Source organism: Rattus norvegicus, chromosome 13, assembly GCF_021556685.1.
Source record: "Rattus norvegicus strain SHRSP/BbbUtx chromosome 13, alternate assembly SHRSP_T2T, whole genome shotgun sequence".
Classification (NCBI taxonomy): domain Eukaryota; kingdom Metazoa; phylum Chordata; class Mammalia; order Rodentia; family Muridae; genus Rattus; species Rattus norvegicus.
The window spans coordinates 42,067,101-42,090,775 of record NC_141546.1 but is presented as its reverse complement, the minus strand read 5'-3'; the positions used below and the strand labels follow the sequence as shown (position 1 = coordinate 42,090,775).

Here is a 23,675-nt window from a genome sequence, read left to right as displayed (position 1 = left end):
TTACTCAGATGGGGTGACGTTTGTCAGGTTTCTTCACAGCAAAGTTGCACTCCCTCCCTTTCTGCTCCATGGTTTTCCTTTTAAGTAAATATGCAGAGCTCACGCTATAGGAATGAGGCCCAAAGCTCACTTCCCTGTAGGCAGATAGGTAAGTTATTTGGAATTCATGCATTCATTCATCCTTTTAAATATTTATATCAATAAAGATCCATGCACATTCCCATTATAGTTTGAGTTTTAATCCATTGCTCTTCTGTTTATCTTGTTGTCCTGGTCTTACCAGCCATGGCCACCAGAGACTTCAGTTCCTGAGTTCCTTGGACAAACCAATTCACTGAGAAGTCTTTCCAGTTTTAAAAATATCTTATTTTTGAGTTTTTTTGTGTATGTATGCATCTGTGTGGCTATGTGCATATGAATCCTGTGGCCACAGAGGTCAAAAGTAGGCATTGGATTCCTGGAAACTGGAATTAGATATATAGTTCTCTTTTTCTGTTAGCTTACAGATGGCATTCGTTTCCAAATTAAACAGAGCAGCGCTCTTCTCTTCTGAAATGCCAATTGCTTCAGACTTTTGAGAAAAATGAACGTGTGTGAGTGTTCTGCCTGCACACATGTCTTTGCACCATGTTCGTGCCTGGAGCCCATAGCGGCCAGGAGAGGACATTAAATCTTCTAGACAGATTGCCTTGTGCAATCCACTCTTGGGTCGTATGGCCTCCTTAATTATTTTTTAAATATATGCGCATATTCAGGTTTATTTTTTGAACTATTAAACTTTCAGCAGTGAACTTCAGCCAATGCTTAATCCCCTCGATTACAGTATAACACTATAGCTTCCGAGTTCTGTATAATTCTCTTCCTCAAGTCCCACCACACGAACCCATCAGGAATATAATTAATGAGTACATAATTTTCCTTGTATAAACCGTCATATAAATAGAATAAATATAGCTTTTTCAGATTGGTTTCACTCTCATAGTGATATGTGTTCAAGAGCTGCCCTAGTTACCTCTTCTGGCTACACCAAAATACCCGAGTGAAGCCACTTAAGGAAGGAGTGCTTCATTTGGCTCACAGCCGGAGGTAACAGTTCCTCATGGTGAGGAAGACAGCAGCGTGAGGCAGCTGCTCACGGTACTGTAGAAACAAGGGCAGCAAGAGATGAGCACTGCCGCTTGGCTCACTGTCTCCTTTTATTCAGTGCAGGACCCCAGAGCGTAGAACGGTCCTGCCCATATTCAGAGTTATTTCAACAGACCTAGCATAGAAAACCCTCACAGTCAAACCCAGAACACTGTGGCAATGTTCAGATGAGTGCATTGCCTGTGGAGTCCAGAAGATAATGTCAGATCCCCTGGAACTGGAGTTAGAGGAAGTTGTGAGTCACTACCAAATGCAAGTCCCCTGGAAAACTACCGTATGCCCTTGACCACTGAGCTATCTCTGCAGTCTCCCACAATTTCTCTTCTGTTTACCCCAGAGAAGCAACATCGTGGTAGGGGTCTGATGATTACGTGTGTGTAAGCCTTATACCCACTCCTGTACAGATTTTCCTCTGGACATCAGTTTTTGTATCAGTTGAATGGAAATGAAGGAGTAGAAATGCTGTATTGCATGATGTATCAGTTTCCTGTTCTGCCACAGTAGAGTACTACACAATGAGTAGGTTTAAAACACATCACGTCACCATTCCGGAGCTTAGAAGTCTGAAGTCAGTCAGAGGGCTGAAGCCGTAACTTGGGGTGAGTGTACAACCTGAGATGAGGGGTCAGAGGCTAGGGCTGTAGTTTGATGTCGAGTGCAAATCTAAGTGAAAGTATCAGCCTAGCTGTTTGCTTGTTTGTTTGTTTGTTTGCTTGCTTTTCAATACAGGGTTTCTCTGTAGCCTTGCGTGCCCTGGAATTTACTCTGTAGACCAGGCTGGCCTCGAACTCAGAGGTCTTCCTGCCACTGCCTCCCAAGTGCTGGGATTAAAGACATGTTCCACCACCACCCAGCCTGCTGTTCTTTTGAAAGCTCCTAGGAATAATCTGTCTGTAAAGGCTTGGTGTCTTGCACTTCTTGGCTTGCAAATGTTATTTCATTTTCTATGTCTACCAATCTCAGGTGTTCTCTCTGTGAATCTATGTATCTTCCGTTACGAGGACACTAGTTATTTAGAATTAAGGACTCACCTCTAGGATGAAGTGATCTAAACTAATAGTTTCTGTTGCAAATGTATTTCAAAGTCAGCCCAGATCCCGCAGTTCTAAAGGTTAGGTCTTTTTGACTGTATCTGTTGAGTGCGATGACCCAGTTCAACTCACAATCCCAAGTCAAAAATTTTAGAACAGCCATTTAGTATTTTTTACAATAATCATTTTGTAATTTTTCCATATGGTTTTTGCTTCTTTGGGTACAGTGCACTGAATGTGTTTAACTTCTTTTTATTACTCAGGGTCGTGAGTAAGCTATTGACATATGCGGGAGGTCCTATTTGATCTTTGGGTGCTTTAGGGCCCATGTTTCTTTCTTACTCTTCAGTTGTTTTCTTCCCAGTCCTAAGTGGGTTATGCATCAAGACACCGTGACTCCTGTCTGTCACTGCTGTTCATCCTGAACTCACTAATGGTAAGGAGTGTTAGAGGAGATTCAGCAAGAAGTCCAGCCTGTTAGGTATTCCTGTCACTGCTGAATACATGTTTGAGGTCTACATTTTACAGTGTGCTCTGTTCTGTTTAGTTTTGTTTTCTGATAGGGACTTGCAGTGTAGCCCTGCCTGTCCTATAGCTCACTCTGCACCAGGCTGGCCTCCAACTCACAGAGATCCAGCTCCCCAGTGCTGGGATCAAAGGCGTATGTGACAGCTACGTTTTAACTTAGTTCATAATATATCATTAACTCAAAGCTTGACTGAGTTATCTAGCTTTTTCATTTTAGCATTGACTCCTAGCACTTACTGCCTTTTCATCCCAATATTTTCATAACTTAAGAATGTTTACCAGTTTATGAAATAGTATGAATTTAACATGTTTGTTTTTGTTTTCAATTTCTGAGATTAGGTTCTCATGTATGGCAAGCTTGTCTCCCTCCCCCCCCCCCTTTCTTCTCCCCTCCGGCCCTCCTTTTTTTCCTTCCTTTTTTTCTTTTCTTGTTTTTTTGTTTTTTGTTATTGTTGTTTTTTGTTTTTTGTTTTTTGTTTGTTTGTTTGTTTGTTTGTTTGTTTGTTTGGAGACAGGGTCTCACCTTGAAGATCCCACTGTCTTGGAACTCAGTATATAGTCAGACTGGCCAAACACTCCAGAGTGTTAAGACTCCAGGCATGAATCCACATGAATCCATGTACACTATTACTGATTTGTATTGTAATTCTAATACTTTGAAGTGACTTTTGTTTTGTCTCTTAACCCAATTTGAAATTTATTATTTTAGAATGACTTTCTTAGCTAAGATTTTTTTTTTTGAGGTTCAGATGTATTTGTTACCTGTGTCCTATTCAGCTAGTTCCATAAAAAACAGAGTCATTTTTTTTATTCACATGGGTAATATCTTATGACCGAGTCCTTTGGCTAGTTTGAAAGTCATTTCCTAGTTAGAGTTGAGAAGACATGATGACCTTATAATTTTGATATATTGTGTTTACTTTTCTAGCTTAAATTTGAATTAATTCAGTAATAATTGATAGCTATGCGCTTTTGAGCCAATTTTGCACTTAAGAGTCATTTAGATAGTTTCAAACGATTATTAAATTCTACTAAAGAAAAAAGGGGAGAAAGAAGTTATATAATAATCTACTATGTAATATTGGAGAAATAGTGTGGTATTCCTCCCAAAGAAAAACATCAGAAGCCAAATAGATTGAAGACCCATGATGTCTCTGCATTATAGGAGAAATTGCCTATTACTGTGTCTAGCACAAATGCAATTGCTCCTTTGCTGTGATAAAATACCCTGACAAAAAGCAATTTAACAGAGAAAGGTGTTTATTTCAGCCTACAATTCCAGATTATAGTACATCCTAGAGGACGGCAGGAGCTGGAAACACTAGTTACATTGTAACCACAGTCAAGGTCAGAGAGAAATCAATACATATTTTCCTTTACTTGTGTGTGTTCTGTTATATGGTTTTGGATCTCTACCCAGGTGCCCCTCCCACTGTGGGCTGGTTTTTCCCACGTCAGTAATCACGGAAGACAGCCCCCTTCAGACATGCTACAGACCAACCTGATTTAAAGATTCCCAATGAGGACTCTTTCCAGGTGGCTCTGATTTGTGTTAGGCTGACAGTTAAAATTAACCACCATGGCAACCTATTCATATTCCTTTACATACAGATAAAGAAAACAACTGTACTGTGTGGGCCCAAAACTGTGCTTTGATATGAAATGGTTTGAGGCAAAAATCTTTGCCAATTTGAAATGTAACTTAAGGGACATTTAAAAGGCACTGGTGATTTTCTCTTTTCTCTAGGTGTCCAGTTTTTCTCCCTGTGCTTCCTAAGTCATTTAAATGACAAACATTGTTTGTAATATTTCATAACCTTGTCTTAGAATGCTGACGCTGATTTTACAGCCTGGTTTCTTTGACATTCTTGTTTCAGTTCCTAGCCTTGGGTTTCTAGCGTCCTTTCTACTCCAGCCCTTTCTAATTCTACTGAGCCCACTGGGGCTTCCATCCAGTAAGTTATGACAGTTTGCAGCTGCTGACCATATCCTTAAGTAGCAGGTTTTTCTTAGTGCCTGCTTTTCATCCTTCTGGGTTTAAAGCCCCTTTCTCGGTTTCCTTTGGGAATTTCATACAGGTATATACATTATATTCTGATCATGTCTACCTGCTGCGAGCCTCTGCCAACACCTCCCAGATAACCCCCTGCCATGTTCCCTTTGAAACAGGGTCTCTCACATAGCTCAGTCCAGCCTCCAGTTGGCTGTGTAGACAGAAATGAGCCTTCTGAGTGCTGGAGTAACAGTATACACCACCTCACCCAGTGTATGCAGTGCGGGGCATGGAACCCAGGGTCTCTTGCGTGCTAGACAAGCAGCCTATCAACAAAGCTACATCCCTAGTCTTCTTTCCCATGTAACCCTTCAGGCAAACCAATTTTTACTTTGTATTTTGTTTGTTTGTTTTGGGAGACAGGATCTCAGTGTTGGCCAAAGCTGGCCTCAAACTTAGAGATCTGTCTGCCTCTGCCTTCCAAGTGCTGAGATTAAAAGTGCGTGCCACTACACCATGCTAATTCTTACTTTTCTTTCAATCTTTTTTCTGTAATTAAAAAAAAAAGTTTTCCTTATGTATTTGTATGTCAGGGTATGCACACTTGTGTGCAAGTCTCCATGGAGGCCAGAAAATATCAGATAAGCCACTAAACTCTCTCTCCAGCCTGTTAACACTTTTTCTTTAACCAAGGCCTCCTTTTTCACTTTGTTGATGGTGGTGATGGTGGTGGTGGTGATGGTGGTGGTGGTGATGGTGGTGGTTGTGGAGGTGGTGGTGGTGATGGTGGAGGTGGAGGTGGTGGTGACATGTGTCTCATTTTTTAAAAGATCTAGGTTCTGAATATGAATAGTGAATCTTTTGACAGTTCTTAATCAAAAACTTCAAAACATTAATAACCGAAATTTCCAGTTCATTCAGGGTTCTACACTGATTGCTATCTATCAACACATTAATTAACAGACGAGTCCAAGAACTTGTTCACCCAGAGGCATGCGAACAGCCTTGAAAATATTATGACTCTCTAAATGTTTGATTAACTTGCCTTTGTTTAATTTGTATTTGATTTCTTATTTTGAAATTAAAAATAACTTTCAATTTCATTTTCTTGATTCCACCATGCCTTAGGGTTTCCATTGCTGTGAACAGACAGCATGACCAAGGCAACTCTTATAAAGGACAACATTTAATTGGGACTGGCCTACAGTTTCAAAGAGGTTCCGTCCGTTTTCACTATGGTGGGAATCATGATAATGTCCAGGCAGGCATGGTGCTGGAGTCGCTGAGAGTTCTACTTCATCAAAAGGAAGCCGGGGGCAGACTGTCTTCCAGGCAGCTAGGAGGAAGGTCTCATTGCCCAGCCCCACAGGGATGCACCTCCAACAAGGCCACACCTCCTCCAACAAGGCCACACCTCCTCCAACAAGGCCACACCTCCTCCAACAAGGCCACACCTCCTCCAACAAGGCCACACCTCCTCCAACAAGGCCACACCTCCTAATAGGGCTGCTTTCCAAGCGTTTTCAATCCACCACACTCCATAATTGTGTGAGTTATTATATATAACTACAAAATATGATTTTAAAAGACTGATCTGAATTTTTCTTCCTAATTCTGATGCTATGTTCCAATTAATTAATTCCACATAAAATAGCATCATACTGTGACTAATATTGCACATCTGATCCTTTCTAAACTCTCTACCTGCACCGGTTCAGATTTGTTAACAATCAAATGCAGGATTTTAATATTCTCTTTATTTTCTGATCTTTATTTGTTTTAATCATTATTGATCCCCAAAGTTCAGTCTCATAACCCATCCATATAAGATTTCCTTTAGGGTCTTTGTTTTTCATAAAGATACATACTTCTTCCTCATATGAAGAGATTATCTTCTTAACAATAGTTAATAATTGAAGAGTTTTTTAAAGTTTTAGGAGTTTAAATTTTGTGTCTGTTCAGCTGTCTGTTCAGCTTTTAGAGATTATTGTATGGGAGATGGAGGGATGGCTTAGCCGTTAAGAGCACAAATCCTCCTTTTCCAGAAGACCCAGGTTTGGTTCCCAGCACCTGCATGAGGTGGCTCATAACCACCTCTAGTTCTGGTCGATCCGATGTCCTCTTGTGGCCTCTGAAGGTACTTACACGCTGTGGCCTACACTTACAGACACAAATAAAAATAAATCTTAAAAAAGTTAAGATTATCATGACATTCTTCCTTTTCTTCACTAGTATGATGCTCTGTAGTAAAGGAGTTTCTTGGGTTGAGCAGTTCTTGAACTAGAACTCTTGGTGAGGATTTTTTGTTTTACTGAATTCTGTATCCTAATAGTCTACTAAATTTTTTTTTATCAATGTTCATAAAATATTTTTACCAATGCTTATTTACGTACTTCTTCTCTATCTTTTGAGCTTCATTTCTTGTCTTAATATTAATATTACACAGACTTCTAAGATACTTTTGAAAGCATTTGGCAGTGTTTTCTCTGATCAGTGTCTGGAATAGCTTAGTGTCATTTTTGTCTTGGCTGCTTCTGGTAAAACAGCACCCTGTCCTTCCACTACGTACAGCTCCTGGTGTCTTCTAGAGCTGTGTCTTTGTGCTTCCCAGTCATTGCTTTGAAGTGATTTCACAGTTACAGAAGGACTGAGAGACATAGACACTTCTGTTGGTCTCGTCTCTGTCTCTCTCTCATCTCTCTAACAACTGTTCCCCATTTATAAGGCTGTGACTAATAAAGATTAATAGAAACCTTAGTTAGGAATGCTACCCTAAAAGCCTAGCATCTGACTCTTGTGAGGAATGATTTTTAAGACGGTTCTGCCCACAGACCTTTCAAATGGCCTTTCTGGAGCATTCTCTGCCCAGCTCTTTGCCACAGTCCAGCAGAGCCTCTCTAAAGCCACTCTTCAGCCTTGAGACCGTTTACCAACCCAACACAGAGCTTTTAGAGTTGGGAGGGAAAAGAGAGAAATAGGTGCTTTGTTCTTCCCGTCCTCCTACCTCTGCACAGCCATTGACCTTTTTATCTGTACTTTCTCTAAGAGATAGCCTGCCCCTGGCAAAGGCTTAGCCCAGCAGCAGTGACTCTTCAGTATGGAGAAAAAGAGATGGGGCCTGAACATGTTCTTGTGTATGCCTTACTGCAGGTCTCCTGTGAGACGAGAACATACAACACAAACACACAATTCTGAGAACAAGGATTTTCACATTTACCACCTAAAGCTCACTAGGAAAGGAAATTGTAACTTAGTACGAAAAAGAGTAATCTCAGAAGGACTGAGTTATGCTAAACAGATGTTCCTTAAAATAATTACTAATAAAAGGTAGATTTTAAATCTTACATTTTCTTATGTAGGTTTCCTTAATTTAAATCTCTTAAGATTTCAAACCTGCTTCCTTAAAGTAGTTTCCCCAGGGATCCTCTTCCTGGACAACTAGGACATCCGGTTTAAAAATAACCTCTCTCCCACATTTCCACACTAAAAAGGTACTGACTGCTTTTAACTCTAAAACTTGCAGTTTTTCCAAATTCAAAAGGTTCTCAGTAGCTGGTATTGTTGATGTTTAAAAATTGCTATAAAAAAGGAATCACAGTATTTTAAAAAATGGAACTAAAATTCTATACTGAGATCATTGTTTAATTGTTCTTTTTAATTTTAGTAGGAAGCTTGAAATTATTTTTCTAAATTAAACGATCTACTAATTTCAAAACATTGATTAAATGTACTATTAACATGTATATATTCTATTAATTCTTACGTAGACATCTGTGTTGTCACTGGGTCAGCTTTGATTCCTAATAGTGATTCAGTCTTTTTTTTTTTTTTTTTTTTTTTTTTTTCCGGAGCTGGGGACCGAACCCAGGGCCTTGCGCTTCCTAGGCAAGCGCTCTACCACTGAGCTAAATCCCCAACCCCAGTGATTCAGTCTTAAGTAAAGAGACACTTGAAGGTTGAGATTTGGTGACAGCTGAGGGTTCTGAGCTACCCATTGAGTGTAGTTATTTTCATGGACCAAACTTATGATGTGTTATTTCTAAAATTCAATGTTATGCTTTTGTATCTGATGATAAGAATGAAACAGAGTCATACACAGTCGTCTTCCTGTTAGCAAACTTTTTCTAGAACAGGTTTTCCCTGTCTTAGAGATGGGCCTGGCTTTGCAATCCAGGCCAACTTTGAAATTATAAGGTAGACCAGAATGATTTTAAACCCAGAACCTCCCTGCTTCAGTCTGCTCTTTATGTAGGCTCAGATTTTTCAAAACCTATATTTTAATAACAGTTCTTAAACCCTCCCTTTCACCCTACCACCCACCAGAGGTAGTGGAAAGAAAGGGTTAATAGGGCATAGGGGGGATATGGACCTGTATAGAAATATTTCTCTGGGGTAACTCCAGTCTGCATTGTCAGGATATCAGCAGTTCAGTTCACACAGATAGCCTGCAGCAGCTTGAGCCACTCACAAACACCATTCATGAGTCAGCAATGGCAGTTCAATCCAGAGGAAACTGCAAGGCTCCACCAACTGGACTGGGTCAGCGGAAGCAGCAAGAAGCCTCTGGAATGTCACTCGAAGTTCTTTGGTGCTTCTCTCTCTATGAAGTCACAACAAACAATCAGCAAAGAAGGCGAAGCGATCGTCTACTGTCTGCTGGGTTATACTTATACCCTGCCCAAACGTCACGTGTCCTCTGAGTCAACTGCTCCAGCAACCATCACACACCCTTTATCCAGACAGCTTACAGAAAAACATGTCTGTTCTCAGCAAAGCATCCTCTCATAAGACAGTTTCCAGAAAATCATCACATGACACAACTGAAGCTCCAAAGAAACCAGAAGTTTCCACTCCAACTACACCTGCTTCCCCAATTTTATCCTTAAACGATTAGGTCAGAAACATGTTGATCTGTAACTGGATCTCCCCTCAATATTAAAAGCAGTTAGCTGTTCTGCCTCCCATCGTGTTCCTTGAAGCTGAATGGTAGTCATACTGCCCTGTTGGACTTTAAGCTTTTGTGCCACCCACTTAGAACTGCAGACTACCTTCCTCATTTGTGCTTTATCTGTTCCGGGTTGCTTGTCTTCCCTTAAAGCATTCATTTAGTCATACAAGCAAATAGTAACTGTTCAAGTGACAGTATCCTAGGTCACAAATGTCACTTCCTGAGTTCCATTCACTATAGTTTTTTTTTTCTTTTAAAAATTTAAGCAGATCACACTAATTATTTCAATATGATTGAAGATTGGATGTTATAATTATAACATTAATTGAATTATTCTCTTTGGTTTTCTTGTTCTTTTGTTTAGTCAGGTTTGTTTGTTTGTTTGTTTGTTCCTGTTAAGGCAGGGTTATGGCCAAGCTAGTCTTGAACTTTTTTTTTTTTCTTTTCTTTTTTTCCGGAGCTGGGGACTGAACCCAGGGCCTTGCGCTTGCTAGGCAAGTGCTCTACCACTGAGCTAAATCCCCAACCCCTTAGACTTGAACTTTCTATACAACTTATGATGACCTCGAGCCCTGGTCTGCCAGTCTCTACCACATAAGTGTACATTACAGGCTGTTCCACCATGCCCAGTTTATAAAGTGGTGTCTAGTGAACCTTAGACATCCAGGGTTCATCTCAACAAGCATTCTACCTACTGAGCACAGTCTTTTTATATATTTAATATTTTATTCTAAAAAAATAAAAAATATATTTTATTCTTTGAGAATTTCATTCAGTATGATTTGAATATAGTCAGCCCTCTCCCCCAACCCTGCCATATCTATCTCTACCCATCCAAATTCTAAGCAATTTTTAAGGCCTATTCAGTCAAATGTGTTTGCCCACATACTTTTGGGTGTGGGGACTGCCGTAGAGGATAAGCTATCAGTTGCCAATCCCTCCTTAGCTAGGGGTGAGCCCACCTGATCATCCATGCTGGAATCTGGTTAATGCTCACACATGTAACTGATGTGTTCAGAAATTTCATTATAGCCATCTACCACATCTGACTCTTAGACTATTTCCATCTCTCCCCTTCTTTGAGGATCCCCGAGCCTTTTGGAGAGGAGTATGATATAAATATTCCATTTAGTGACAAGTGCTCCCAAGTTAATACTCTGTCCATTTTGAAGAATGGTACTAGTGGGTTCTCATACAGTGTCTGGCCTATCTAACTGCAGGTTCTTGGACCTCAAATAGTACCAGATTTAAGTTACTTCCAGAACACTTGTGCCATTCTTGTTCTAGTGGGCATATGTTGCCAATTAAGTCATCCTTGTAGCTCACGGTGCTTCCCTTTTCCCTGTCTGTCACTGCATGCTATGTCCTCTCCCTGGAAATCCCCTCCCCATTGTCCTCTACTAGATCTAAATGTAACACAAAAGTGTAAAGACCCAAAGTTAGCATCCACGTATGAGAGAAAATGTGATCTTTCTGTATCTGGGTTATACACTGGAACGCTATTTGGACACTGAAAAAGCGAAGTTGTAAAATTCACAGGTAAATGAATGTAGCTGGAAACACTTACTCTGAGTGAGGTAACCAAGATTCTTATTCTTAATAGCAGCAATTAAAGGAAAAACACATAAACGAGGTTCTGTAATAGGCTTGCTAAAACCCCAAACTGCCCATTTCTCTCTTCTCTAATCTCACTTAGTGTTTGAAACTTATTCTTTTAGGTTTCTGTCTCTCTTTTTTTTTCCCCCTTTTGAATAGTCTGTCAAGCAAAGCCTGTATCTTTCAGTGTATTTCTCTACAACTGTTGACTACAGTTATTTCTTCTCTGTAAATGTAAGGGCCGTTGTGGTGGAATTTCCCCTGGTGGGTAAACTAGGTGAATTAATCTGGTTTTGTCTCTGCTTATGTCCTCTCTCTGCATTTTAATTATTATATGTGAGAGTAGCGTAGTTGAAAGAGAAACAGAAATATATGTTTCACATTTATTACCTTTAATATACACCTAATGTAGTCATACTCCTGTCTCGATCTAGGGAAGCTTAAATAGCAATTCCTGCTACAGGCTCTAGGATTATATAGAGATAAATGGGAATTTTGCTTCTAACATAGTTAGGAATGCTGAATTCGGCTTCTGTATTCCTACAGGCCCCAGCTAAATCCCCTAAGTTGAGAAAACAAACACAGAACTATCCTACGGGAACAGATGCGCTGCAGAAACTGCCCATACCAATCCTGCTTCAAAAGACATCCCCACCTAAGTGCATTGAAACTTCCCCTCAGCCATGAAACACGAGGCCCATCTGCCGTCACAGGCCAGACGTTTCAAAGCTCAGTCCAGGCCTAGTACTGTAAAAAAAAAGTCTCTGAGCACTGCTTGGTTCCCCAGTTTTTCATCAGCATACTGTGTGTGACATAAGTGTGTGTGCAATTGTGTGTGCACATGGAAGCCAAAGGAAGATGTCTAGTGTCCTGTCAGTCTCTGTCTTTGCAACAGGTTTCTCAGTGAACCTGAATCTTACGCTGCTTTGATTAGGCAGGCTGGCCAGCCAGCTCCCTATATGCATCCATCTGCTTCTCGGCACTAGTGTTATGGGCATGTGCCTGGATATTTTACATGGGTGCTGGGAATTCAACTTCAGGTCCTCTTGCTTACATGGCAAGTGCTATTACCCAGCGAGCCCTCTCTCCAGCACATTTGCCCTGGGTTTACTACATAGTCTGTGACTTCTGACAGGTATGTGCAGTCACCACCCTGAACTCAAGGTGTGGCAGCTTTGCCCTGAAAGGTGCCATTCCGCTCTGCCTTCTCCTCCTCTGGCTATCCCTGACCCGCTGTCTGCCCTGGTTGTTTTGTCTCTTGCGTGGTGATATGTAAGTAGTTTCATAAAAAGCAATAGTAATATCAGGGGCTAAGTTGCTGGTGGTTGAGCCCAGTGCCTGCCACTCCCTGAGCAGGAGCTCTGCAGCTTAGCCACGCCCACCCCAGCACAATTTACTCCTGTTCATCTATGGGCGTTTGGCTAGAAAGCCCCAGGTGAAGCAGATCTGAGCTGTCTTCAGTCTCTGACTATCGTGGAGACAACCTCTACAACAGTTCATTTAGGAGGTTTGTCCGTCCCTTGGGAAGAGTTTAGAACAGGTGGTGGGGATGGCATGGAGATGGTCAAAGGGAAAACAGCAGGAACCTGGGATCAGCTAGCTGTGGTTTAGGTAACTCAACCTCTCCAGCTTACTTTTCCTTGGAAAACATGTATGTTATGTAACATGATTTTCTGCTAGATGGGTAAAGCATTTGTTGTTATGGTGTCAAAAAGGAAAAGCTGTAATATTTACATCTAGGGATCATCTGTCTTTAATAATAATTACAAAAAGTTTATTTAAAGCTTTAATTTTTATTAACTATAATTGGTATAAAATCATCGATTAATACTTTTTAACATGTGATCACTTCTTTCAGGATATATAGGCTTTGTTTGTAACATGCTCTTTGCACACATTGTTTAGATGGGCCTCGGGAAGACGATCCAGGCGATCGCAATTGCGTACTTCTACAAAGAGGAGTGGCCCCTGCTGATAGTCGTCCCCTCATCTCTAAGATACCCTTGGATAGAAGAGCTAGAAAAATGGATCCCAGAGCTAGAGCCAGAGGAAATCAATGTCATCACGAATAAAACTGACACTGGGTAAGAAGAACTCATTCGTCTTAAAGAAAAAAAAAATCCGTGCTCTCATAATTTGGTTTGCTTTTGACTTTTTGGTACTGATGATGAAACTCAGGGCTTGATGCGTTTTGTTTGTGCTTTGGATGAAATACCAACCACCATCACCAAAAGAAGGTGATGTGTGATCTCTGTTACCTTTGACCCACGTTTAAAGTCAATGTAAAATACACATACTTTTAAAGGCATGTGTAATTATTTCTATATGCCTGAAATATATTTAAAATGAATTAGTTCCCAGTTCAAGAATAAATTCCATTACTTTTTAAAGACTAATATCGGGTGAGCTTTTATCAACAATCCTGACATAGTTTTCTTTCCAGGTTGGTAATATGGTGGTTTCATGTATGACTCAACTTAACAGGTTTGATTTTATTGGGCTAGTATACAATTTTGATATTTTAAATCTTGAAAACATTTGCTTTGTTTGATAATTATTTATAGTCCTTGCTCTAAAAATGTATTATAATATATCTAACTTTATCATTTGTTTCATTGTGCTTTGTGGCCACTGGACTACGTCAGCCTATTTGAATGTTATTGTATAGAATATATAGTTGAATGATGCAAATTGAGGCAGGCAGTTGCTGTGAGTTCAAGGCCAGCCTCGTCTACATAGTGAGTTCCAGTCCAGTAAGCGCTACCTAGTTAGACACTGTCTTAGAAGGGGGAGGGTAGCCAGGCAGTGTTTACCTTTAACCCTAGCTCTCAGAGGGGAGGGACATGCAGATCTCTCAGTTCAAGACTAGCTTGGTCTACAGAGCCAGTTCCAAGATAGACAAATCTACACAGAGAAACCTTGTCTGGGGCTGGGGGTGGGGAGCGTGACAGAGAATTATCATTTCCTGGACTTTAAAAGTAACACAGCTATCAGAAATAAGTATCTGTTGGTTCTTAGAGCATCCTTGGTAATATTTTTCAGAACTGTATTATCTAATACTGTGAATATAAATAGTGTTTGTAAGGATAACATTGGCTTTCATGAAGAAGAAGAGACAGAGTTGACATAGGATGTTTAACCTTGGAGACCTAACTTAATAGCATTCATATACGTGGATCCAAGAAAATTAATGCCCTATTTACATTATTATAATAAAATGTAGCCAATTCTTATGAATGCTCCAGAAAACTGCATAAAATTGAAAAGACATAAATCTGGAGAATGTTGACTTTTTAAGGCTTTCTTAACTCTTGTTAGCTGTACGTTACTTAAATGTCTATATTTACATTTTCTTAAAATTTGTCCTCTGTTATCTCTTTATCATTAGATAATCTTCGTTATTTGGGAGGTAACACGTATGATTAACTAGTGGCAGTGGCTTTTGTTTCTTATAATATTTGGGGTATGTTAGGTAGGACCATAACCCAGATATATACATTTCTGGAAGATGTTAGCCAAGGGCATAAAATGACTCGACGTCTTCTCTATCCTTAATGAAGCAGTTTTGGATATGTACCAACCGGCATCAGTGTATATTAACTACATATAGAGATTACTCCTAGTGGCAGCTGGCACTGAACTGTTACCCAGTGCCGATGTGTCAGAGAAGCCACCGACATGGCTGCAGTGACCTTCACCCCCAAAGTGTGGTGGCTTCCTCATAGGACACCCTAGTCAGTTCATAATATTAAGCCCATACTTCCTTCTGCTGTCCAAGCTCATGCAGGGAACCATACTTCTCTGTGTTACTTAGATATAGCCAAGCCTTCAAATGCCACCCATGAGTTAGGACTTTCCCCTCCTTCCCTGGAAGGTAGAATATGGGGCTGAGGACTGGGGGATGGCTGTGAGGGTAAAGTACTTCTAACTCCAGCTCTAACGTAAATGGTGGGTGAACACGGTGGCCTGCCTTCGTTTTCCCATTAGAGAGGTAGAGAAAGGAATATGACATAAAGGTGGGCTATTATGGTGGCCTGCCAGTAACCCCAGTCCTTGACTCGTGGAGAAAAAACAAAGGGGGAGGGGGCTGGGCAAGCCGGCTAGCTAGGCTAGCCAAATTGGAGAGCTGCGGGTTCAGCAGGAGACCTTGTGTTAGTAAATGTGTGGAAAGAGGTGGGGGATGATACTTCATTTCTACCTCTGGCATCCATATGCATGTAAACAGATGTATGCCTTCACACATCCGTGTGCCCACATGTATACAAGCACACATGCAAAGAAAAAGAAAGCTGCAAATGAAGCCTGTCTTGTACTATTCCTTTGGTGATAATAGAAAATGCAAAAGTGATATATTTAAGAGCTTGTCTCATTGCTGCATTCTACACTAGGAGCAAAGTGATTTATGGGTAAAAGTGAGTGACACGCGTCTCCTTCCCTCACCAGTCTCATACCGTGTGTATGGAAAGAGTTTATGATAGTAACTAAAGGCATTTGCAGATGTGTGTATCGTAGAGAGCAGGGGTCAATGAGCCACTTCATTTTAGCTCACTGGCCTGTGTATATGGGGAGGCTCCTCCTGATCTTTTAAAACATCCCAGCTGCTCAGGCTGTATCGGTTGAAGTGGAAAGACCAGGAAGGCACAAGGGACAGCTCTGTTAGGTCCTGTCCTGACAAAATACTAACGGCATAGTTAAAGTAAGATTCTCGTCCTAGTAAAATGTGGCTTTCTAGTTCTCAAATCTCCCAAAATCCAGCCATTTGACCAGAGTTCTAAGTCTTGGTTTAACATATTTGAGAGCTGTAAAATCTGAGCTCTGTGAATAGTTAATGTTTAGCAGAACCATCTCTTATTTTTCTTATTTTTTACCCCCTTTCCTTTTTCCCCTCCGAGAGTGTTATTTCCTTGTGATTTATTTATGGCTGAGACTTTGTCTTTAAGCAGGTGGGTTTTCTTTTCTAGGAGAATAGCGACCAGCAGAGTGACAGTTCTGGGCTATGGTCTCCTAACCACAGACGCAGAGACTTTGCTGGAGGCACTGGACAGGCAGAACTTCAGGGTCGTGATAGTGGACGAGTCACACTACATGAAGTCCAGAACTGCTGCCCGCAGCAAGATTCTCCTGCCCATGGTGCAGAAGGCCCAGAGAGCCATTCTTCTAACAGGAACCCCAGCTCTGGGAAGGCCTGAGGAGGTACTGGGAGTGCTATGCTTCAAGTAATAGGAAAGCTGAATCTGTCTTCTGCTTGGCAATTTTAAAGTCAGATGCCTCAAATGCCAGAAGAGTGCATTGGACATTTCCAGGACACTATCAATGATTAAACAATATTCTTATTATGACTGGGTTTTTAAAAATCTATCTTTAAGTCTTAGCCGTACTTACAAATATGGTTAAAACTGTTACTATAAGATTTCTTTTTCTTTTCTTTTTTCTTTCTTTTATTTGCTTGTTTGTTGGTTTTGACCCAAGGTATTATTATGTAGCTCTGGCTGGCCTCAAACCCACATCAATCCGCCTTCTTTCGCGTTTTGAGTGGTGGGATTAAAGGTGTACTTTAATCCAGCTATTATAAAATCTCTTTATAATTCTACTCTGATGACTGCACCCACACACCTTTAATCCCAAATAATGGAGGTTAAGTTAGTAGAAGGTTAAGTATCCATGTTTGAAAGTGGCATCTAGTTGAGGGGCAGACAAAGCGATGAATCAGATAAAGATTTGACAGGGTAGGATATGCCTAACTCTCATGAGATCAGAGAGGAAAGAAAGCTGATTTAAGAGAGAGGACACAGTTTTTCCAGGACAGTTCTAGAGAGACATGTTGCAGAGAGAGAACAAGCTAGACACAGGTTAAGACATAATGAGGCAGAGAATGAGAATGAGCCAGAAGATTAAAACTTATTGCTGAAGTTAGTTTGAGACCAAGTAGGGCAATTCAGTCAGAAGCCGAGAGGAGCCAGTTTGAATCAGTCAGTTTGGAGAGCAACTGAATTAAACTTAAAGTGCCACTCTAGATCAGAAAGAACTAGGAAGGGGTGAGCTTATTCAGTAGTAAGAATGTTTCAGAGGCTGAAACATTGTAGGCCTAGATTAGATTGTACAGAAGCTAGAAGTATCCAGAACTAGGCCTAGGTTAGCAGATGGAGATAGTAAGCCTCAGAGACAACAATTACTACAGGAGAATAAAAGTTACATTTACATATATGTTTGTGTGTATGTGAGAGAGAGATGGGAGGGAAGGAGAGAGGGAGGGAGGGAGGGAGGGAGGGAGAGAGAGAGAGAGAGAGAGAGAGAGAGAGAGAGATCTACCTTTTTTACTTTCAGGTGTTCTGGGCTAGCTGGCCAGTGAGTTTCCTCCAGAGATCTGTTTATACTGCATTGCAGAACTTTTCTGTGGTTCTTTTTCACTTAGGTAGCTACCCTTGGAAAGAAGAGACAAATTAAGGGCCACTATAGGCCAGGTAGACTAAAGGAACTTAATCTAGGGACAGTCATGTGTTTGGAGTGTTTTTCAGCCACTCTTGGTTCTTTCTGACCATTTGATCATAGGAATCTGATTTCCTGGCATTCGGTTGTTTATAGTATCATTCTCTAATACCGTGTATCTCTATGGTGGTGGTAACATGTCCTCATGCATTCCTAATTTTAGTAAACTTTCTTTTCATTCACCAACTAACTAAAGTGTAGTCAGTGTTATTGATTGTTCTAAGAACTGACTTGGGTTTGCTGATTTTCTCTATTTATTTTCTACTTTATTTTCAAATGCTTATAGTGTGTTTTCTTTGGTACCTGCCCTCTCATTTAGCATGAAAGTAGAAGATAGCTACTGCTTGCTAGTATCTGGTAGGAAGGCAAGAGGGCTTTGACTACTAATGGAGGTGGGTTTCTTTTTAAGACGGTAACAACATTGTGCAAATATTGGTTGATATATAACTTTGTGACTGTGCCACTGGACTTCATACTTAAAAGAGTGAACTGCTATATTAATCACCTCAAAAAAACCATTATACTAAAGAGCCTATTAGACATGACAGTAAAATGTTATTGTGTGCAGCCTATCAGAGTCGTGAAGTGGAAAACAACGTAATGACACTATTGTCCCAAGTGGTAAACTTACATAGTATTCAGAGTTTACATCTAGGCTGGGAAGATAGCTCAGTGGTTACAATATTTAATGTGCAAATGTAAGGCCGGCCTGGAGTTCAATTCCCAAGACCCCACATAAAAACCAGGCAGTTGTGGCAGCAGCTATAATCCCAGTGTAGGAGGAGGAGACCAAGAATCCCTCAACAAGCTGGCTAGCCAGACCAGCAGAAATGCAAGTTTAGTGAGAGGCTGCATCAATTTATAAAGTGCAAAATGATTTAAAAAAGACACCGATGTCAAAGCCTCACACACAGAGATATATAAGTCAAAAGAGAAGGAAGCCATTTAGTGGTATAGCAATTGCCACCATGCCTGAGACCCTGGGCTTTACCCCTCATACCACCTGATCATCTCTCAAGTTGTATCACACAAAACTCATCCAGTGGGAATGCAGCTGGAAGGTTGAGGGTCTGGTAGCATGCTTTTAATCCCAGCATTCGGGAGGTAAAGGCAGGAGGGTAGATGTTCGAGGCCAGCCTGGGTACATAAGGGCTGCATAAATACCCCATTTCAAATGTACGTGCATGGACGGACAGATGGATAAACAGCTCACTGGTGATCGTGTGTTGCATCTATGCACAAGTGTAATTATATGAAATCACTAATATTCACAACTGTATAAAAGTCAGAAACAGCCTATCCATTCACTATCAGGCATATGTTTGAATGTTTTATCACATAGATACAATAATAGATGGTTATTCGTCCTTTTAAAGTTCTTTATTGGGGTTGGGGATTTAGCTCAGTGGTCGAGCGCTTGCCTAGGAAGCGCAAGGCCCTGGGTTCAGTCCCCAGCTCCGGAAAAAAGAACCAAAAAAAAAAAAGTTCTTTATTATTATAGTATACTGCTTATATACCTCTTAAAATTAAAATAAAAACTTGTCTATGACTTTTTACAGTAAGATTTTAGTTGTACCACAATATTATGATTGTCTATATGTGAATGAAAGTATATATACAGGGGCTGGAGAGAGAGAGAGAGAGAGAGAGAGAGAGAGAGAGAGAGAATGTGTGTATGCATACATACATACATATGCATATGTATGTTATATTTAAAAACAGATTATTGTTCTCCCTGGAGAATGATGGTAAAGAGGAAGGAAAGGCCTTGAAGAAGAAGTATTTTTGCTTTTATAACTGTTACCATTTTTATTCAATTCTTTTCTCATCACAGTAACTTACTTGAAAATATTGTACTATATTGAGGACATTCGTATTTGTTTCAGCTTTTCATGCAGATTGAGGCCCTTTTCCCACAAAGGTTTGGAACCTGGGTGGAGTATGCTAAGAGATACTGCAATGCACATATCAGGTAAGATAACTGCTCTCCATAAGCCTTTATCCGGACATACTTAACACTCTAAATATTAAACACTCTCAGCCAGTCCTTATTCCCTTGGCTTTCAAACTTGGTGCCCCTGTGGAAGAATTTCTTGAAGTAAAACCTTGTCTGTGTAACCTACATATAATGTAAAAGAAATACCTCGGCATGGTGGCACGTGCCTTTAATGCCAGCACTTGGGAAGGAAAGCGGTAGAATTATTGGAGGCTAGACTTGCCTCCATGAGTCCTTATCAAGGATGAAAGAAAATGCGTCTGTTCTTGATTATGTGCACGGAGGTGCGTTGCTACCGCCCTGCCTTTCATTTGACTGTGTGGGTGTCAGGTTTAGATGAGGCAGGTTTTGGTGTTACAGTGATGTCTTAGTTACTGCTCTGTTGCTGTGAAGAGACCCCATTACCACTGCAACTTGTGAAAGAAAGCATCTACTTAAGAGCCTGCTTGCGGGGCTGGAGAGATGGCTCAGCGGTTAAGAGCACCCGACTGCTCTTCCAGAGGTCATGAGTTCAATTCCCAGCAACCACATGGTGGCTCACAACCATCTGTAAAGAGATCCAATGCCCTCTTCTAGTGTATCTGAAGACAGCTACAGTGTACTTATATATAATAAATAAAATAAATCAAAAAAAAAAAAAAAGGGCCTGCTTGCAGTATCAGATGTTGAGTCTGTGACTAGCATGGTGGGAGCAAGGTAGCAGGCAGGCAGGCAGGAAGTCAGGTGGCAGGCAGGCAGGCAGCAGGCAGGCAGGCAGGCAGGCAGGCAGGTAGGCAGGCAGGCAGAGCCCCAGCAGGAGCTGAAAGCTTACATCTATACATGATCCAACCAGCTCGAGGCAGGGAGCAAGGCTATGCCTGAGCCTTTGAAATCTCAGGCTCAATGTTTAATTTGCATGTCTGTCCTACTGTCTGTTTCTTTAACAGTATCTGTCATAATAGCAGAAGTGTGTACCTCACTTTTCTCGAAGTATCTCGAAGCGAAATATTTCGTCTCTGTGAAACATGTGATAGCGGAGGCTATCTTCTGTTTTCCTGCTTGCTAGATAGTCATTTCAAGATGAACATTGTGCTTCTCGCAGGCATTTTCTTTCATTCCATTTCTAATTATGTGGTCATCTGTGTGTCTGTGAACATAGGTCTCCGCACTTGTGAGAGGAGGTAGCCATGGAGACCAGAGTAGGGAAGTCAGATCTCCTGGATTTGGAGTTTTAGCCATCCAACATGGGTGCTGGTAGCTGAACTTAGAACCTTATGTGGTCGAAAGGGCTGCGCCATCTCCAGCCCTTTGAAAATGTTTTCTTCTACATCCATTTCTGGAATCTTTTTAACCTTAATTTCTTTACCTTGAAAGCACTGGGGTTCTATAAGCTTTGATTCAGATCAAGGCATCTCCTGGCATTTTAAGTTCGGCTGTGGGATGCTATATTTTCTCCCACAGTGTTTTTATTCTAGAGAGGTGTCATTTTCACACTATAATTTTACAGAATGCAAATTATGGATCCCTATTCCGGTCTAGACCCATATTTTATATTTAAAATGTCATGCTGCATTCAAAATAAAGTTAAGTGAAGAGCTCGATCGAGAGTGTCACTTTGTCTTTACAAAGCTTATTAAGTTCCTGAGTAACGGCCTGAAGAAGCATGCTAATGCAAATGCAGTCTCTGAAAAATGAACTTCGGGTATAAATAACCAAATACCGCATACCCCATTTGATTTGATAGGCACAGAGGAAAGAGATTACTCAACCAGGATGCCCTTACTCAGAATGCTACATGGTAGTCACTCTAGTGATTCTATTTTGAAGCAGCTATAAATGTGAATAAGACCTGGAGAATGAAGCACAGTGCATACATTGATCGACATTGGTTAAGCGAGAGACGGTGTAGAGCCCACTTAGCCTCATGGGCACCTTCCGGGGTTAAATCACTTACCCCAATTTTATTTTCTTTTGTATTTCTCCACTTTTTCTTTGCAACATGAGAGACTTGAGAAGTGGCAACTTTACTTATAAAAGGAAATGTTGTGAATAATCTGCCAAGCATCGTCTATCAGGAACTGTCTGTCCTTAGGTGTAAGCCGGGTATTGTAGTACAAGCCTTGAACACCAGCACTGGGAAGGCAGAAGCAAGGGGATCTCTGGGTTTGAGGCTGTTCTGGTCTGCACAGTGAAGTCTAGGCCAGTCGGGGCTACCTAATGAGACACTGTCTCAAACCAAAAACAAAAATGTGCTTTGGGAAGACATACCTGTCCTCTTACATTGTGCTTAGAACTTACATTATCCCAGGAAGATTATGTACGTGGTTCTGGGTTCAGCCGTCAGTGTGGGAGCACATATTCTATGCCAGTTCTTCTACCTCAGAGAATTAGTGGGCTGGAGAGATGGCTCAGCGGTTAAGAGCACTGACTGCTCTTCCAGAGGTCCTGAGTTCAAATCCCAGCAACCACATGGTGGCTCACAACCATCTGTAATGAGATCTGATGCCCTCTTCTGGTGTGTCTGAAGACAGTTATAGTGTACTTACAAAATAAATAAATAAATAGATAAATAAATAAATAAATAAATAAATAAATATTAAAAAAAGAGAGAGAGAATTAGTTGTCTAAATTTTCTTGAGAAGGTGAAATGCTAATTGATAATATATACACAAGGTGCAATGTCCTCTGTGAGCATATTCAGGGTCATGTTCGCTGCCATATATTCCCCAGCACTGTGACATTTAGTGTTCTTCCTCTGGCTAAATATAGGACTGTCTATTCCACGAGCAAATGACTCAGATCTGAAATAAATAGTTAATATACTGAATTCTCAAGGTATGTTGTGGAATAGTTAAATAAGATGTAATATACGTTCTGCATTTGTCTTTGGAAAGACTTCTGATTTTGAATCATCCTGTACTGAGTTGGTGTATGAGGTCATTTCATCCCACCCACTGCCTCTGGCTTGATTTTTAATTGATCCATTCATTCAAAAAATTACTTTTAGGGGGCTGGAGAGATGGCTTAGTGGTTAAAAATCCTGGATGTTCTCCCAGAAAACAGGTTCAATTCCCAGCACCTACATGACAATTAGTCATCTTGTAGAAGTTCCAACTTCTGCAAAGGATCCAACATCCTCTTCCGGCCTCCACAGACAGTAGGCATACTTGGTCTTCACAGACATACATTCAGCCAAATGTATAAGCCATCCTGCTCTAGGGATCAGAATGATTTAAGCTCTCACTGAATTTTCAAGTCCGGCACTAACCAGGTAGTTATGTATGAATGTCCTGGGAGGATGGGAAGAGGAAGGGAAAGGCGTGATGGCTGAGCGTTCCCATGTGAAGCAGTCAAGACAGTCAGAGTAAATATATTTCTTTCCTTTGCAGGCAGTGGGAATTCTATATGCCAAAAACCACAACAAAAGGGACCACTGTGCCCTTGAGGAACTAAATATTCAGCTTAATGTTCTAGAGCGAAACTGAGGCCCCTAGACAAAAACAGTTAGTCTGGAGTTAGGGAAAGATAGAGCTAGGGAGGAGTCAGCTTACAGTCTTGTTCATCAGCATGAATAGGAAGACATTGTGGGCGTCTTCCTCTTCTCTGTGTCTTTTGAGATATTGGTTTGCAATAGAAATACATAAAAAATGTACTATTTCACCATTTTAAGTATATAGTTTGGTAGCTTTGGATACATTCTTATTGTCGGGAAACAGCTTCTCACTCTAGCACATTGCATCACCCTCATCTAAACGTCTGTATCCATTCAACAATGGTCTCCGCCTCCTCATTCCGCCTCTGGGCTGTGAGGTTGTAAAGCGTGGGACTGTCTTGTGGGATCAGATTTACACATTTCCTTGTTGCTTTTAGGGCTGTATTTTTACATGGTCCAAAACTAAGAGAAGAGTAAGCAAAAGATTATTGTATTAAAAACATTAGCATTTTTGTCCTTTATAATTTTCACTATTTTTC

At 40.8% G+C, this 23,675-nt stretch overlaps 1 protein-coding gene and 1 long non-coding RNA gene across 4 annotated transcripts in view; both read left to right on the top strand.

Annotated features, from left to right (window-relative positions):
* The window catches only part of Zranb3 (zinc finger RANBP2-type containing 3), a 155,029-nt gene that overhangs the window by 56,603 nt on the left and 74,751 nt on the right, over positions 1-23,675 (top strand). For all 3 annotated transcript variants that reach the window (XR_015635198.1, XM_087580680.1, NM_001447237.1), the window contains 3 exon segments: positions 13,148-13,326; positions 16,204-16,435; positions 19,615-19,700. Coding sequence is in view for 2 of the 3 variants with exons in the window: in XM_087580680.1 (XP_087436806.1) it covers positions 13,148-13,326; positions 16,204-16,435; positions 19,615-19,700 (497 nt within the window). In the remaining variant the exon portion in view is untranslated.
* Positions 1,689-9,973, top strand: LOC148001590 (uncharacterized). The gene is made up of 3 exons (XR_015635878.1): positions 1,689-1,745; positions 5,827-6,246; positions 9,114-9,973. It is a non-coding gene; the product is annotated as an uncharacterized LOC148001590 (long non-coding RNA).